The following is a 14,054-nucleotide window of genomic DNA, read 5'->3' on the forward strand; positions in this document are numbered from 1 at the left end:
AAAGTAGTAAAGCACCCCACTGGCTCCGGAGGCATCAAGGGTAAAATTCATCTACTATTTTCAAGGCTTTCTGGAATAAAGGACACGTATAACGTATCCCACTGTGCCTCACTTATCCAGCAGCGTACCTTCAGGCAACAAAAGCTTGGGGGCAGATCACTAGGGATCCAGGGTGCCAACTTCTGGAAATCCTTGAATCCAACTTATTTACCTCCATTTCCAAAAACATTTGAAACAAGACCGAGTTCGGCTAAAGACCTGGCATTAGCTTAAGGCAGCAATTGGTACTAGCTTGGGGTTGTTGAGTGAGGAATATTGAAAAAAGTTCATGCCATACATTTGGTTGAACTCCTGTCCCCACAAACCTTGGTCTTCTATTCTCAGTAGCTGTGGCACAGAGCACTATATAATCTTCTATATAAAATTCCTAATAACCGTTGAGCCATCGGTAGTTGACAAAGGCAGTGGAAAAACTTTGTGGCCAGCGAGTGAAACCGTCACAAGTTTGCACCAATATTGAATGAGAAATGTGATGCCCTTGTGCAACCACGAGCCCTTTAAGCATGTATCAGTGGTTCTTAGGTATTGCTAAGCGGTCACGAGAAGGGATTAAATTGCTAAAAGTCAGATTAGCTGATCAGGCCCTGTCGACATGCTGTTGGCTCACAATGACAGGCATGTTTGAAAAGATGAATGACAAGACCTGCTAGTCGTATGTGAGTTACCTACTTAGCGGTGCACATTGGAAGTTGTTGACACACTTCTGCATTCCACATTTGCTGAAGGAACTATCCTGTCTTGGAATCTTTTCCCTCTGTAGCTCCTTTTTGAATATATTTGGAATCTTGAGACTCATTGGCACTACCTGCTCTGTTGGTTTGTGTCCTGCCCACCCACAATGTGCGGTGCCCTCCATCACACACCACATCCCCGCCTGGTAAGAAGCAGAGGTTACAATGCCCCATACTCCACCCAAATGAGGGTTGTTGCCCCTGTTGGTTTCCATCCTGAGGTGAAAACTATTTGCAGATATAAGGGTATTAATTGGTTAGCCCAGTAGCAGTTAGACAAGGGGAGTTTGCTAAAAAAAAAAAAATAGATTCCCACCCAACCGCACAACTGCAGAGTTGATTCGTCTGGCTCTTGATATGTTTGTACACTGGACATATGCAAGTGCAGCTCATTTCCACTAGCAAAACACTCTAAATCTACAACAATGCAAGAGTAAACATTGCCATACTCTCCTTTCGCGTGTTTTCTACTGACTCGATGTTCTTCCACCTTCTGTTTTCTTGTTGGACAATGTTTTTTCTTTGTATTTCCTGTAGGTTCATCGAGAACCAGAACAACCAACCAGAACTTGAAGAATTTCTACCTCATGTCACTGACTCAAAGAAGCCGCGCTTTACTGATGTAAGTTCATTGTGAGGGTGTAGTGACATCTAATAGTGGAGTTAGTAGTGGATAAAGTAAGTTTCACATTTTCCATTTTTGAGGTTCATCTCACTATACTTTGAAGGGTTTGGTTGACTATGTCTGCCTTTTGTTTTTTAGTTGTGTCAGGGTTATCTAAAATGAGTCATTTCGTATTCTGTAATTGATCAGGTTCTGTCAAAGGTTGGATTGGATTAGTCTTGTTTCTTGCTGAAAAAGGCTGGGTAGTTGCTTCTTTATCCTTTTTAAGCATTTTTGGACTAGTTGATGGTTGGCTCCACAGTATGGATTATTTAAAAAATGTATTTCCAAGCAGTCTTTGCATGATGAGTGGTTTATTTTGTGTGCTGTCTTTTGGCATTGTATTCGTATTGCTACTGTGTTGATTTGTTTTGATGGTGAATGTTGTTACCTTATTCTTGGTTCACTCAAAACATATGGGACTAGAAATAAAGCTCTATTAAGGCGCTTCGTAATTGGCACAAGGTCAACTATTTAAGCGGGGTTGCCCTTCTTCGAGATGATTAGGCTTCAAACAATTATAGTAATAATAAAAATCCCACATTTGTAAAGCACAAACCTATCACCCCTAAGGGTATCCAGGCGCTGGGGGGGCCGTCAGGGACATTAAGTGAACTATTGCCCAGAGTCACATGATGCTGAGCTGAGTTGCCACCGGTGCCGGGGTTCGAGCCATGAGCCCTGCTTGCCAGAGTCAGCCTCTCTGGCCACTGCACCATACCTCTCCCCCATAGGGTTAAACTTTGTTATCAATAAAGAAAATGGCATTAGAAGCTAAATATTTCCTGTCACCAAATCTCTCAATTACATCATAGAGAATGTTTTTGTTTGTTTTGATCTCTGAATAAGACCATTGCAGTCCTATTTTTACTACAAAAAATCATGAGTGGTTAGTGTTTTTATGTAGACTTAGATGGCGTTATGATTTTTTTGTAGCAGATATAAAATTCGTGTTTAGCTTTCCCGTCAGCCATAGCACACTCCATAAATAGTGCCACCACTGAAATTTCTTTTTTTTTACCTTTAACCTGTCGACGCGAGCACTACCTTCTAGGTGCTGCGCACGACCGTTGGCCGATGCAGCCCCGCCCACCCTTTAGAACGCCAGCACCGCGGCTGAATTTCTGCCACGGTAAACGGGTTAACAGCAACTCCATCTATTCCAAGTCAGAATCAAATTAATTGTTAGTCAGTGCTACCAACAGGGTAAACTTTGATTATGATTACAACTTTAGGTAGGCATGTCACTCTATCTGTTGGAAAAACAGAAAGAAACTGCAAATAATGCAGAACTGTGCTTCACGTCTACATGATGCCATCGCCCCATAGCTAGCCTTTCATAACTGTGGACTTGTAGGGAAGCCAATGAGAGAGAATTTGGCCTAACAGGCAGAACTGGTGACTTTGGAACTGGGGACCTAGGTTCGAGTCTCGACAACGGTTCAACATCTTGTGATTCTGGACAAATCACTTAATCCACTTGCCCAAAAAAATGTGTTCTTCTGCAACGTAACTGGTGCTCATGTAAAGCTCTCCAATACCTTCAAATCGAGTTCGCACAATATAAAACTACAAAAAGGTAAACCATGTTCAAGACTCTGTACTCAGTCCCCACAGTCAGCACAACATAACTGTTCCAGCTTAACCTCCTACAGTCAGTGCTTAATTTGAGCTGGTGTTTACCGGTGCCCGACACCGGCACTTAATTGCCAACACCGGGGCTTGCAAAGTTGACCACATGGTGGCGCTGTCTTTGTAATTTAAAGATTAGTACAGCACAGTTGTTTATAAATTCAATATACATTAAAAATTACTATTGACTGCCGCCCAAGCCATTCTTATAGACTTGGAAGCCTGGATTAGTATGAATTGTCACACTGGTAGGACTGTGATGATTAGGTGTTGTGTTGGTACTGCTATCGGCAGCTCTAGGAGGGGCAATGGGTGGTCCAAACTGCAGTGACCTCCTGACGAGGGCCCTGGCACTTATTGTTTTTATAAATTTAGCCCTGCCTACAGTCCAGCACCACTCACAGATTCTCCTTATCCAGTTTAGGGATTCCTTATCTTTCGAGGTTACAAGTTCAAGGGAGCACTTGCCACTTCCCTTCTCAGGCAAGGGATCATGAAATGTATGTGAACGGAGCATTGAAAAACATCTGGCTTCTCAAAAAACCTGACAACTTACATATTCTAGATGTCAATATTAGCTCAGTTCGGTTCACTGTTAGCTCAAGGTCCACGGTCGTGAGAGGCTGTTTACTGCAGTGTCGGGCTCTGCAAAATGCTAAAGAGCACCCCTTTCTAAGTATCAAATGTTTGTTTCCCTTGTGGTCCGTGTTTGGTAGTTTGGGATAGTTTATGCTCAATTGCTTTCCCTACAGTTTCGATTGCTGGCTATCCTCCCACTACACAATGTTGGGTTAGTTGGTGGTTTAATCCCCATCATGAATTGCTAGGTATTCTGACAGTTGATCCTTCATGACCAAGTAATCTGGATTTTGGTGGATTCTCTGTTTGCATGTTTGGGTTGTTGGTGGTTAATTTCTTTTTCTTTTTTCATTGCATGTTCTTGGTTGGTCCGTTGGTTCTGATTTACCCTTCCCAAATGTTGGGTGGATTAGTGGCTGATTCGTTCAATATGATGTGTTAATAAGTGGTTGCTTCTTTCTTTTATTTGCATTGTGACAAATTGTTTATTCTAACTTGTTACTTGTTCCGTAGTTGGTGATTCAGCTGTGTTGGACATGGCTTTTTCCTTTATTCGCTAGTTTGCACTGTCTGCTGCTTCATTCTTCATATAGTTTTGGTTGTTTTAAAACTTCATACTCTACATTCTATCTTGGATACTGTATGGATAAGTTAGTTTAAATGTTTTCCTCGCATAGTGTTTTTCCAGTATTGTGGTGGTATTGGTGATGGTTATTTTGTTTGTATTGGTTCTTTAACCCCTTCGCTGCGGCGCGAATTCCGCCGCGGCGCTGGGGGGGTGCGGGCTGAGCGCGGCGCCGTCATGCTCATGACGGAACCATGCCGTCATGAGTCACGGGCGAGCTGTGCTCATGACGGCGTGGTTCCGTTACGACTCTGCCCACTTTCATTGCTCGCCCGCACAGGCGGGGAATCAGTGCCGCGTGGGCGGAGCGGCCGCAACGGCCGCAGTTATGACGGAACCACGCTGTCATGAGCACACGCCGCCCGTGGCTCATGACGGCGTGGTTCCGTCATAAGCACGCAAGGGGTTAATCAGAAGTGTTATTGAGAGATGAGTTGAGGTGGTTAGGGCATGCAACTCAGAGTAAATGTGCATGTCTTAGGAATGTGTGTGGTGTGTGTGCTATTTGCCTCTAGGAATTTCACTGGGTCACACAATGACACCCCACATAGCTTTAATATAGCAGTTCAAGATAACAACGGCACAGCAAAATATGCTTGTATATATTCTTCTAAAAAATATATATCATAAAACAAGTCATGTACTAGTCATAAGCCCTTGGGATAAAAAACAGAAGGGAGTTTTCCGGGATGCAAATCTGTATTGAAGTATTAGCAACATGTATTTTGCAGATTACAACTAAGAGTCTGATGAAGAGTTCGGCGGACGGGCTATTGCATCACAAGCGTTACGGTAATCCCGTCTGCCATATTACAAGAGCATTATATCCAGTGGCACTTTTAATACGGCGGACAGGGATATCCGTCACGTTTGTGATGAAGTAACAGGGGCGGACTGGCCACAGCGGGCACCGGGCTTTTCCCCGGTGGGCCGCCAGGGTGGGGTGGCCGGTTTTGTTACAGAGGGCCAGTTTTGCAGCTTAGCTGCAATATTCGCCCCCAACAAGAAAAGCAGCACAAAGCTTTCCGCTAGCACCCCCCCTGGGTCCGGCTGAGCTCTTTCCTACCAGGGCTGGTTTCGGTTCCCAGTTCGGCGATGTGGAGTAACCCATCCGTCGATTTATAAATCAGGCCCTAAGTCTCGTAACTCCCAAAACCATCACACGGGCTTTTGATCTCCAAACATTTGACAGCCAGAACCATCCAGAAAAGAATGAAAACATGACAAGAAGAAGACGTTACAGGATTCTGGAGGCAGGGCCACTCAATCGAGGCAATCTCACAATTATATCTTGTGAATGCACAAGTGTGTTGAAGGTGGTCCAGCCCACAGTAGTCATAGCATTCCTCCTCTATCCCTGCTCCAAGGCTTGTCTCCACTGGCAGAACCATGCATGACTGCTGTGAGGAAAAAGTGGATGTACGCATTATGACCAGGGCCATTGAAATTATACAGCAGGGGAGCACCAAATTATGCACCAAATTATGTGGCAGGGTTGAGAATATAATGCAGCAAGAAAAGGCAATTATGAGGCACAATGTGTCACATTTGTCTATTACTTCATTATTTTGCCATTTTTACACATGGTAATACTGTCTGGGCAAATATTTCACATCGCTTGTACCAGTTTAACAATCAAAGAAAAAATGCAACTGAAAGATGAAATGTTAACCGCTGGAAAGGGCCTTCCACTGCCTGCTAACCCACGTCGCCACGCTTTTAATAACATTTGATCTGTTTAAGTCAGAAACAACATTTTTCTTGTTAAATTCTGCAGATTATGTGGCAAATGCGTTACATCCATAATTATGCCCAAAAAACCCCACAGAATTGCATAATTCCACTGGCTCTGATTCAGACAGAATGGAGCCCTTAGACATCCTCTCTTTTTTAAGCTGTTGTGACATTGAGACAGCTTTCTAAATCGCTGCAACACGAATCCTTCATAGATTGCTGCTCATACATTAAAGCATCCTACAGCCATGCAGCAGCACTGGTTTGGATGCACAGAGAGCTTTGTGTCCCCAGATAAGCCCTTTCCCAGCTACACGTCAGCATCAGTACCGCCAGCCTCTAGCTCTTTACATGCTGCCGGTGAACAAATGCAACCGACAGTCACGGTCATGGCCATGCTCACAATGGGTGAGATGGTATGATGTGAATTTATGTTAAAGAGGGGGCCAATGAGAACTGTATAAAAGAAAGATGTTGTAGGTGGTGAATCCCCAGCTTAACCCTCTACACTTAATTCTTAAAAAATATACCGCAAGCACCTAGCATAGTCATTCAAATCAAAGGTCATTCACTACAAACATCCAGACCAACACCATTTGTATTTACTATGGAAAAGGCAATGTCTGCTAGGATTGCCCAACATGGCTCGACCTCAAAACTGCAGTCCAGTCCTTAGTTATTTCAAGGCTTAAATACAAATGCACCACCCTCGCTAGGCTTCCTAAAATCTCATCCGCCCCTCTAAAAGCCTGTCTCAATGCCGCAGCAAGACTCATAACAGGTTCTAGGAAATTTGACCACATATCGCCACATCTGAAAGCACTCAACTGGCTACCCTACGAAGCTCGAACCCACCTAAAAATGGCCTGCATCACACACAAGGGGTTACATCACAACACCCCCCAGTACCTAGCCCAAAAACGTACCTTATCTGGAGGAAACAGACACTCAAGGAGCGCAAACAATCTACTTCTGAAACCCTCACATTTCAAAAAGACTAAAACTTCCAACAGAGCATTCTCCGGGGCAGCGCCAAGAATATGGAACTCGCTTCCACCATACATCAGAAAAATCTCCGCTACGCCTCTCTTCAAAAAGGAAGCAAAATTATTCCTGATGAGCAAATTCGTACCTTAATTCCGCACAACCACGACCTACACAAACTTTGAATGGTTTTTTACTGCTCAGAACAAGTCCTCTCAATGCTGTTACTTCTTGTTACTTTCAGAATATGTCTCTTTATACGCAATGTTCACCTTTGAATGTGTTCACCGTACGCCTTATGTAAAGCGCTCTGATACCCTAGCTTGTGTCTGGTTCGCGCTCTATAAAAATAAATAAATAATAAATAAATAAATGGCTAACTGCGTTCGGAGACCATTTGAGTGTCATTGTAAAAGGCCTTGTATTGCCCTAAAATCATGCTACAAACCGTAGTGAATATTCAGCATTACAGACAGGGCTGGCAATAACAAAAGCGAATGAGAAATACTCTAATTGATGTAAGCAAAGGGAACAGTTTTGTTTAATGAACAGCTTTTGGCGACCAGTTTGGGAAACCGTGGGAAGATGAATAGGTTATGGAATTATAATTGGTCTCTTACCTCTGATTGGGTTGGAAACCGGAATTTCTGCACAAAAGGAAATTACAAGTGTTGGCATTACTGCATGCAGCGGAAGCACTGTGGCTACCAAAGAGAAAACCACCAGGTCAAACTAGGGTGTACAGCACCCCTCCCAACCGCCCCCAAAAGAGAGCTAGAATGTATAAATATTATACAGAAATCAGAATGGTAACACTGCTATCCACTTGTTAGTCACTCTTTCTACATGTTCAACTTATAACGGCCCTTAAAATCTGCTGTAATACTGTACTGTCTTGGAAATATGGGTTCAGTGTTACAGCTTTGTTTTCTTGGCGACTCATTGTATGGCCGTAAAAAGAGAAAGACCAAGAGCATGCCCTCTAGTCGTGCATACAATCTTCTACCACAAGTCTGATTTTGAACTGATACTGATGCAAGACGTCATTGTTTGGCTTTTAAATTATTAGCTATCATCCAAAAAGTTGTCGTTGTGTTTGGATGGGTGTTGTGAGCAATAGATTGCAACTCATTGCGCTGTGTTGGGCAACATGGTGATGGATATAAATGGATTCTTGCTGTGCAACATTTGCTTGTAACTGAATTCATGTTGCATAAGGTAGTGCTTTGATGTCAATGAAACTCTGTCCACACTGTGTTGTTCACTGTGCACATGATATTGGCTATGCCTTTGGGGTACAGTCATGGTGTGACATTGGGGAGATTATTTTATTTGTCTCGTTGGCTAGTAAGGAGTTTGATGGTCTTTGATTCTTGGCCACTGTTGGCTTGCCTCATGAAGCAGGTTCATCATTCACTTGTCACTCTACGCATTATAGATGTAGCCTCCTTACTTCAAGCTAAGAAGCTTTAGTTGGGATCATAGTCGAACACTGTTATTTCTTTGTTTATTATCCTTAGGGTGTTGTTCAAGGTTACTCTAAAATGGTGTAACAGGATTCACTTTGTTTTTTGTTGGAGATGTAGACTTGGTATTCCTCCTAAAATCTAATCGCTTTGTACAGAGGAGGTTGTGTCTGGGGTCCCACCAGTGACGGCCCGTGTAGGGCGTTTTACCGGGGCGGTGATGTGGCGCAGAGGAGGGGCAGGGTGGGGGGTTGCAAAATGCGGCATACGGCCCTGTTCAGGTAAGTTACGAAATAAATTAATAAAATGAATTTTGTTGCGCGCGCTGCATCGCCAAATGCGATGCAGCGCGCGCAGCAAAATTCGTTTTTTAAATCTTTTTCGTAACTTACCTGAAATCGGCCGTTTGCCGCATTTTGCAACCCCCCACCCTGCCCTTCCTCTGCGCCACGTCACTGCCCCGGTAAAACGCCCTACACGGGCCGTCACTGGGTCCCACCCTCCTTCAGGTGCAGTGGAACGCCCAAAAAATGGGTCTAGCTAAAGCAACTAATCTTAAAAAGTTTCATAAAGCAGCAGCCTGAAGAGGTTTTAATTCACTCCGAATCTTTTGCGGTAGGGACCAATGTTACTTACCCTTGGTCTGGGTCACGTTTTTGGAGATTTCTTTTTAGCATTTGATGAGATTTGGGCTCCTGCAGAAATTCAATGCACAGATCAGTGGCAAAATAAGCATTCTCTTTTTAAGTCACTCTCATCTCCTGAGATTTAAGATGCAGTCCAAGATCACCTTGATGGTATTATTATGTGGCCTTCACCCAGTTATTGAAAAAGGGGCATTTACATTGTGCCTCCCATTGCCTTATTTCTGTATGATGATTAAAACCACATTGGAGGTTGCGGTAAGGTGATGTTTGATTTCTTCACGGGCCTTGTTGGACTATATGAGGTTCTCAGAGCAGTTGAAAGCATAGCTTGCCATGGATGGTATAATTTTGTAGATGTTGACGATTTATTTATTTGGCATGTTGAGCGTGAGATTTGTGTTAAAGTTATACTGTCAATTACCCATGGTGGTTAAAATTTCTCTCTGGTGGATAGTTTTGAATTCAATAGTGACTTTACCCTTTCATTGCGAGGTTGAGTTTATGTGGTCATTGAACCCACACTACTGTATGCACTGCTGTTAATGATTGATGGTAAGTCCCAACATCTTAGACTATGTTACAGTTTAACTCTTAATGCTACATTGTTTACTATTCGTATGGTTTTGATTTCATTGTAGGCATTATTAAGTAGTGATAGACGTTGAGGAGAAGATTTACTAAGATTTTACGACGTGTTTGCATCACAAAAGTGACCGAAATCGGCACAAAAACTGTTTTTCCAATTTACTTCCTAGCGCTGGAAATAACGTGAAAGTAACGCAAAACCTATGCTAGTCTCACGGAGACACCCTTGCGCCATGGCACAAAGGTGTCTCTGTGGTACACGGCCGATGAATTCAGTGCTGGCACGAGGGAAAAGGAAGAAAAGTGCAATATTTCAATACATTTGGTGCTCTCCTGCTCTCTCATTCTCATGCAGCGCAGCATTTATGGCTGCTGCACTGCACTGCGCTGCGTGAGAACTTAGTAAATCTGGCTCTAAGTTTCTACTTCTGTGTTGGGAATATTTGGCTAGGATGGTGCCTGGATTGCCACAATTTTGTAATGGACAGTGTGCTGTTTGAGTGGTGGCATAGTTCGCCCTATGCTACCATCAATATTATTTAAACTTGGTGTTGGTTGACTCTTTACTGATATATGTTGTTGTTTGCTAAACATAAGTGCTGGATAAACTCTTGGTAGATTGGGTTAAACATTTTTCCACCGGGATATTCTGTGCCCAGTAACGCTGTGCTTGAGCCACATTGCGATTGAACATCTGTTGGATGATGACAATTGCAAGGCTTCAAACAATATTTGTATGCCATGTTAGATGTAGGTAGTGTTTACCCCATAGCACTGCTGCATTTAGGATGTATGGACATTGATCCCTTCAGTGTCAAGTATGAACTTTGAATGCACTGTTGATGGTAATAAGCCTTATTATCAAATACTGGCTGGGTCTTATGGTTGAACCGTTACTATAGCCTTATAGCCCGCCGTAGCGGGCTATACCGGCTATTAAAGGCCCGCTGCATCGTTAAAGCCCCGAGCCGAAGGCGAGGGACTTTAACAAAGGAGCGGGACTTTAATAGCCAGTATAGCCCTGCTACGAAGGGCTATAAGGCTATTAGAACATTCTGCCACTAGAGGGCAGAATGTTCTAACAAATAAAACAAAGCCTTCAGGGAGCGGGAGTGGATTCAAATTCCCTCAGGCTCTCAGAAGCCTTTGTTCACAGCCGGAGCTGTGAACAAAGAAACATTGGAATGTTGGAGCTCCAGGCTTATACCAGCCATTATAAGCCCGGAGCTTCTCCATTGTTTTCAATGGAGCTTCCAACATTCCAATGTTCTAATATATCATAATGGCCACTGTCAACTTTGACAGTTCAAGTGCTGTTGCTGTTACTCTCATAATGAGGAACTTGCATGATGGCTGAATCCTTACTTTCCTGTGTTCACCTTGAAATGTTAAAACCATATTCTGCCTCGGTATGCCTTGCCGAGTTAGGATAATGGTGTCCTATCTTACAAAATGATCAACATTGGGAATGAATGGAGGCTAAACCTCAGCAGTGATCATTTGAAGGAGGGAGGTGCGTGATCAATTTTTAAAAAGATTTTGGGCAGTGTTAGATACACCAACTGGTTGAACTCTTGCTATGCCCCTGTAAGATCTGCTTGGGGTCTGTTTGGTCTGTTTCTGTACCATAGAACTTTGTAGCCATGGCTGCTGTATTCACTATCCTAAATCTCCTCTCTGTAGTTTGAAGGAAAGACCTCCTTTGGAATGTCCGTGTTCAACCTCAGCAACGCCATCATGGGCAGCGGCATCCTGGGGCTGGCGTACGCCATGGCCAACACTGGAATCATTCTTTTCCTGTAAGTACCACGGGAAGATACCTCCTCACTCTAGCACCTTGTTGCATCTTGTCCAAAAACGCTGCCCTGTTTTCAGTCTTACCTGAATTCTTCAACCATTAGTTAGATACTGAATTAAATTTATTTAGCAATTAGTAGCGCTCGAAAACCAAAGAACATGTGCACAGATTTTGAATGAGGAATATAATCTTAATCTGTTGAAAAAATATACAGGATATATGCTTTGCGAAAAATCTACAGAATATGCGGCACCTTTTAATTTTCCACATAAAAATACGTGCATAGTTTGAAAGTGTTTAACAGAGAACAGCTGGAATTATTGCTTGTTTGTGGTTTAAAACTAAAAACAGAGGCCCCTAGAAAGTGCAGAGATGCAAGTGATGCTGAACCCAGTGCTTAGTTCATGTCAGAAACACATGTACCTTTTAGCAGAAAAAGTATGTCTCATTGTTAGCATCTGACAGATTGACAGGTTTTCTGGTTAGCTTGCTCGTGCCTGGCTTGTTTTGTGTTCCCGTGACGTGTCTTCAACAGATTTTACTCTGGGATATCGAGTACACAAATCTCAAGGCACACTTATATTGTGGAAAGAATATAGAGGCACAAACTATGACAATGTAAGTGCACATAGGGAAGTATAAATGTACTATTCGTAGCTTCACATCCATGCACCTTGAAGATTTATATAGCGTCAGGGCACATATAGGTGGACTTAGGCATAGAAAATATATACACACTTACCTTTCTTGATTGTGTGCCTCGATACTCAGTCTATAATAGTAGAGTCCAGGATATTCAGTAGTTGATATTAAGAATCCAAACCTCTTCAGCACACCCTGCCGGAGATGGTCGATAGTGCAACATTTGTTACCTGTGTAACAGTGGATTGATGGTCACTCATTGACATGGCTTCCACATTTCAAATGGTGCTCTGTAGGAGATTATAATGCTTGCTGTACAGGCAGTGCTTAGTTTGTAAAATAATAAGCGCCAGGGCTCTGACCAGGAGGCCACTACAGCTTGCACCACCCATTGCCCCTGACATCACTGCCAAAACAACTACTAGCCATCTATCTCGCCTGCAAGTGTGACAGTTCAGATGACTCCAGGTCCCCAAAGTTAAAGGAATGGCTGGGGAGGCAGGTATTAGTCATTTTTAATGTGTATTGTATTCATAAACACCCTTTGTTATGCTCATCTCTAAATTAGATGAGCAGTGCCACCATGTGGCAGACCGTCATAAGTGCAGTGTTGACAATTAAGTGGCGGTGCAGAGCAGCAGAAACCACTGGCTCAAATTAAGCACTGTGTACAGGGCTACACCACTGTATCATTTTCAACCCCACTACCAAGACCCTACCGCTCATGGTTCTTGGTACGGTACCAGAATATCATACTCACAATACAGTCTCAATTAAATATTGCTTCTTGTATATAGTTTACAAAAATATCACCATTTTGAAATGAATAGTCCAAAATCTACCCTCCATGGAAAGATACTTTTGCAAATAATATTTAGGGCACAGTATTTGACAGGTGATATTTCTGCTTACAATATTTTGACATGCAATCAAAGGGCAGGCAGCACACATAGAGACTGATGCAAGTAGTGTGGTGGCTTCATGTTACCTCAGTCTTTCATCTACGTCCCATCTTCTCTGTAGTGCCTCTTTTTTCATAAGGGGTATACTTTTATACTAACCTCCAGCTTGAGAACCCACTGTAGTCACTGGTTTCTTACAATACCCACTAAGCTGTGTATTCTCTTTGGCATGATGCAGCCAGTACACCAGCAAATAATGCGTTTTCCAGAAAGCACAGAGCAAACATGAATAAACAAATGGAAACATCATCAGAAATTAGGTTTCTCTTTAAATAGCCTGTGCTGTCCTCAATGGACGCACCACCCTAGGGCAGGGGATGTGGTTCAGTGGTTCTGGTCACTGGCCTATAATGTGTCTTGCTTTGGAACTAAAAACCCATATTATGGCTCTTCTCTCAGGCAATATGCCACTCCAAGAATGCAGGTGCATCCCATGACTCGTCAGCCAAGCAGGTCCCAGTGGAAACTAACTAGGGATATCTTAAGGGTTTTGGGGACCCTTGGCCAAACAAAATTTGGAGCCCTCTACTCCGAATAACTTTCAATTTGGTATACATTTTCAGCTCATTCACGCCCTCTGCAACTATGGTGGGATCACTGGCAACCCTTTTCCTTAGATAAACTCTACCTGAACTCAACCCTGCAACCAGCAGCTTATCTCTTGCTGGCCAGCACCAGAGAAGCAGAAAGACCAGTGGTATGAACACGCCTGTTGCATGTGGTGCAGTGGATTGGTGTCTCAGCTTCTGGGCCTGTGCATGTAGAGGGTGCATTTTTGTATACTGCGTTCCAGTCCCTGCAGTGCAAGGAGCAGGGATTCTGTCAGTTGGGACTATGCTGTGATTGCACCCGTCCAGCAGGGGTTCCACGAGGATGGTGCTGCCAAGATGGGAGCATTTAAGGCTACTCAACACTGCACATTGACATGGGGCCTACTGCTATGGC

At 43.3% G+C, this 14,054-nt stretch overlaps 1 protein-coding gene across 1 annotated transcript in view; it reads left to right on the forward strand.

Moving 5' to 3' along the window:
- The window catches only part of SLC38A3 (solute carrier family 38 member 3), a 283,121-nt gene that overhangs the window by 106,456 nt on the left and 162,611 nt on the right, over positions 1-14,054 (forward strand). Inside the window, exons 3-4 of the mRNA XM_085625084.1 lie at positions 1,329-1,413; positions 11,391-11,506. Coding sequence (XP_085481210.1) covers positions 1,329-1,413; positions 11,391-11,506 — 201 coding nt within the window. The remainder of the gene's footprint in view (positions 1-1,328; positions 1,414-11,390; positions 11,507-14,054) is intronic.

This window comes from Triturus cristatus, chromosome 9 (assembly GCF_964204655.1).
Source record: "Triturus cristatus chromosome 9, aTriCri1.1, whole genome shotgun sequence".
NCBI lineage: Eukaryota > Metazoa > Chordata > Amphibia > Caudata > Salamandridae > Triturus > Triturus cristatus.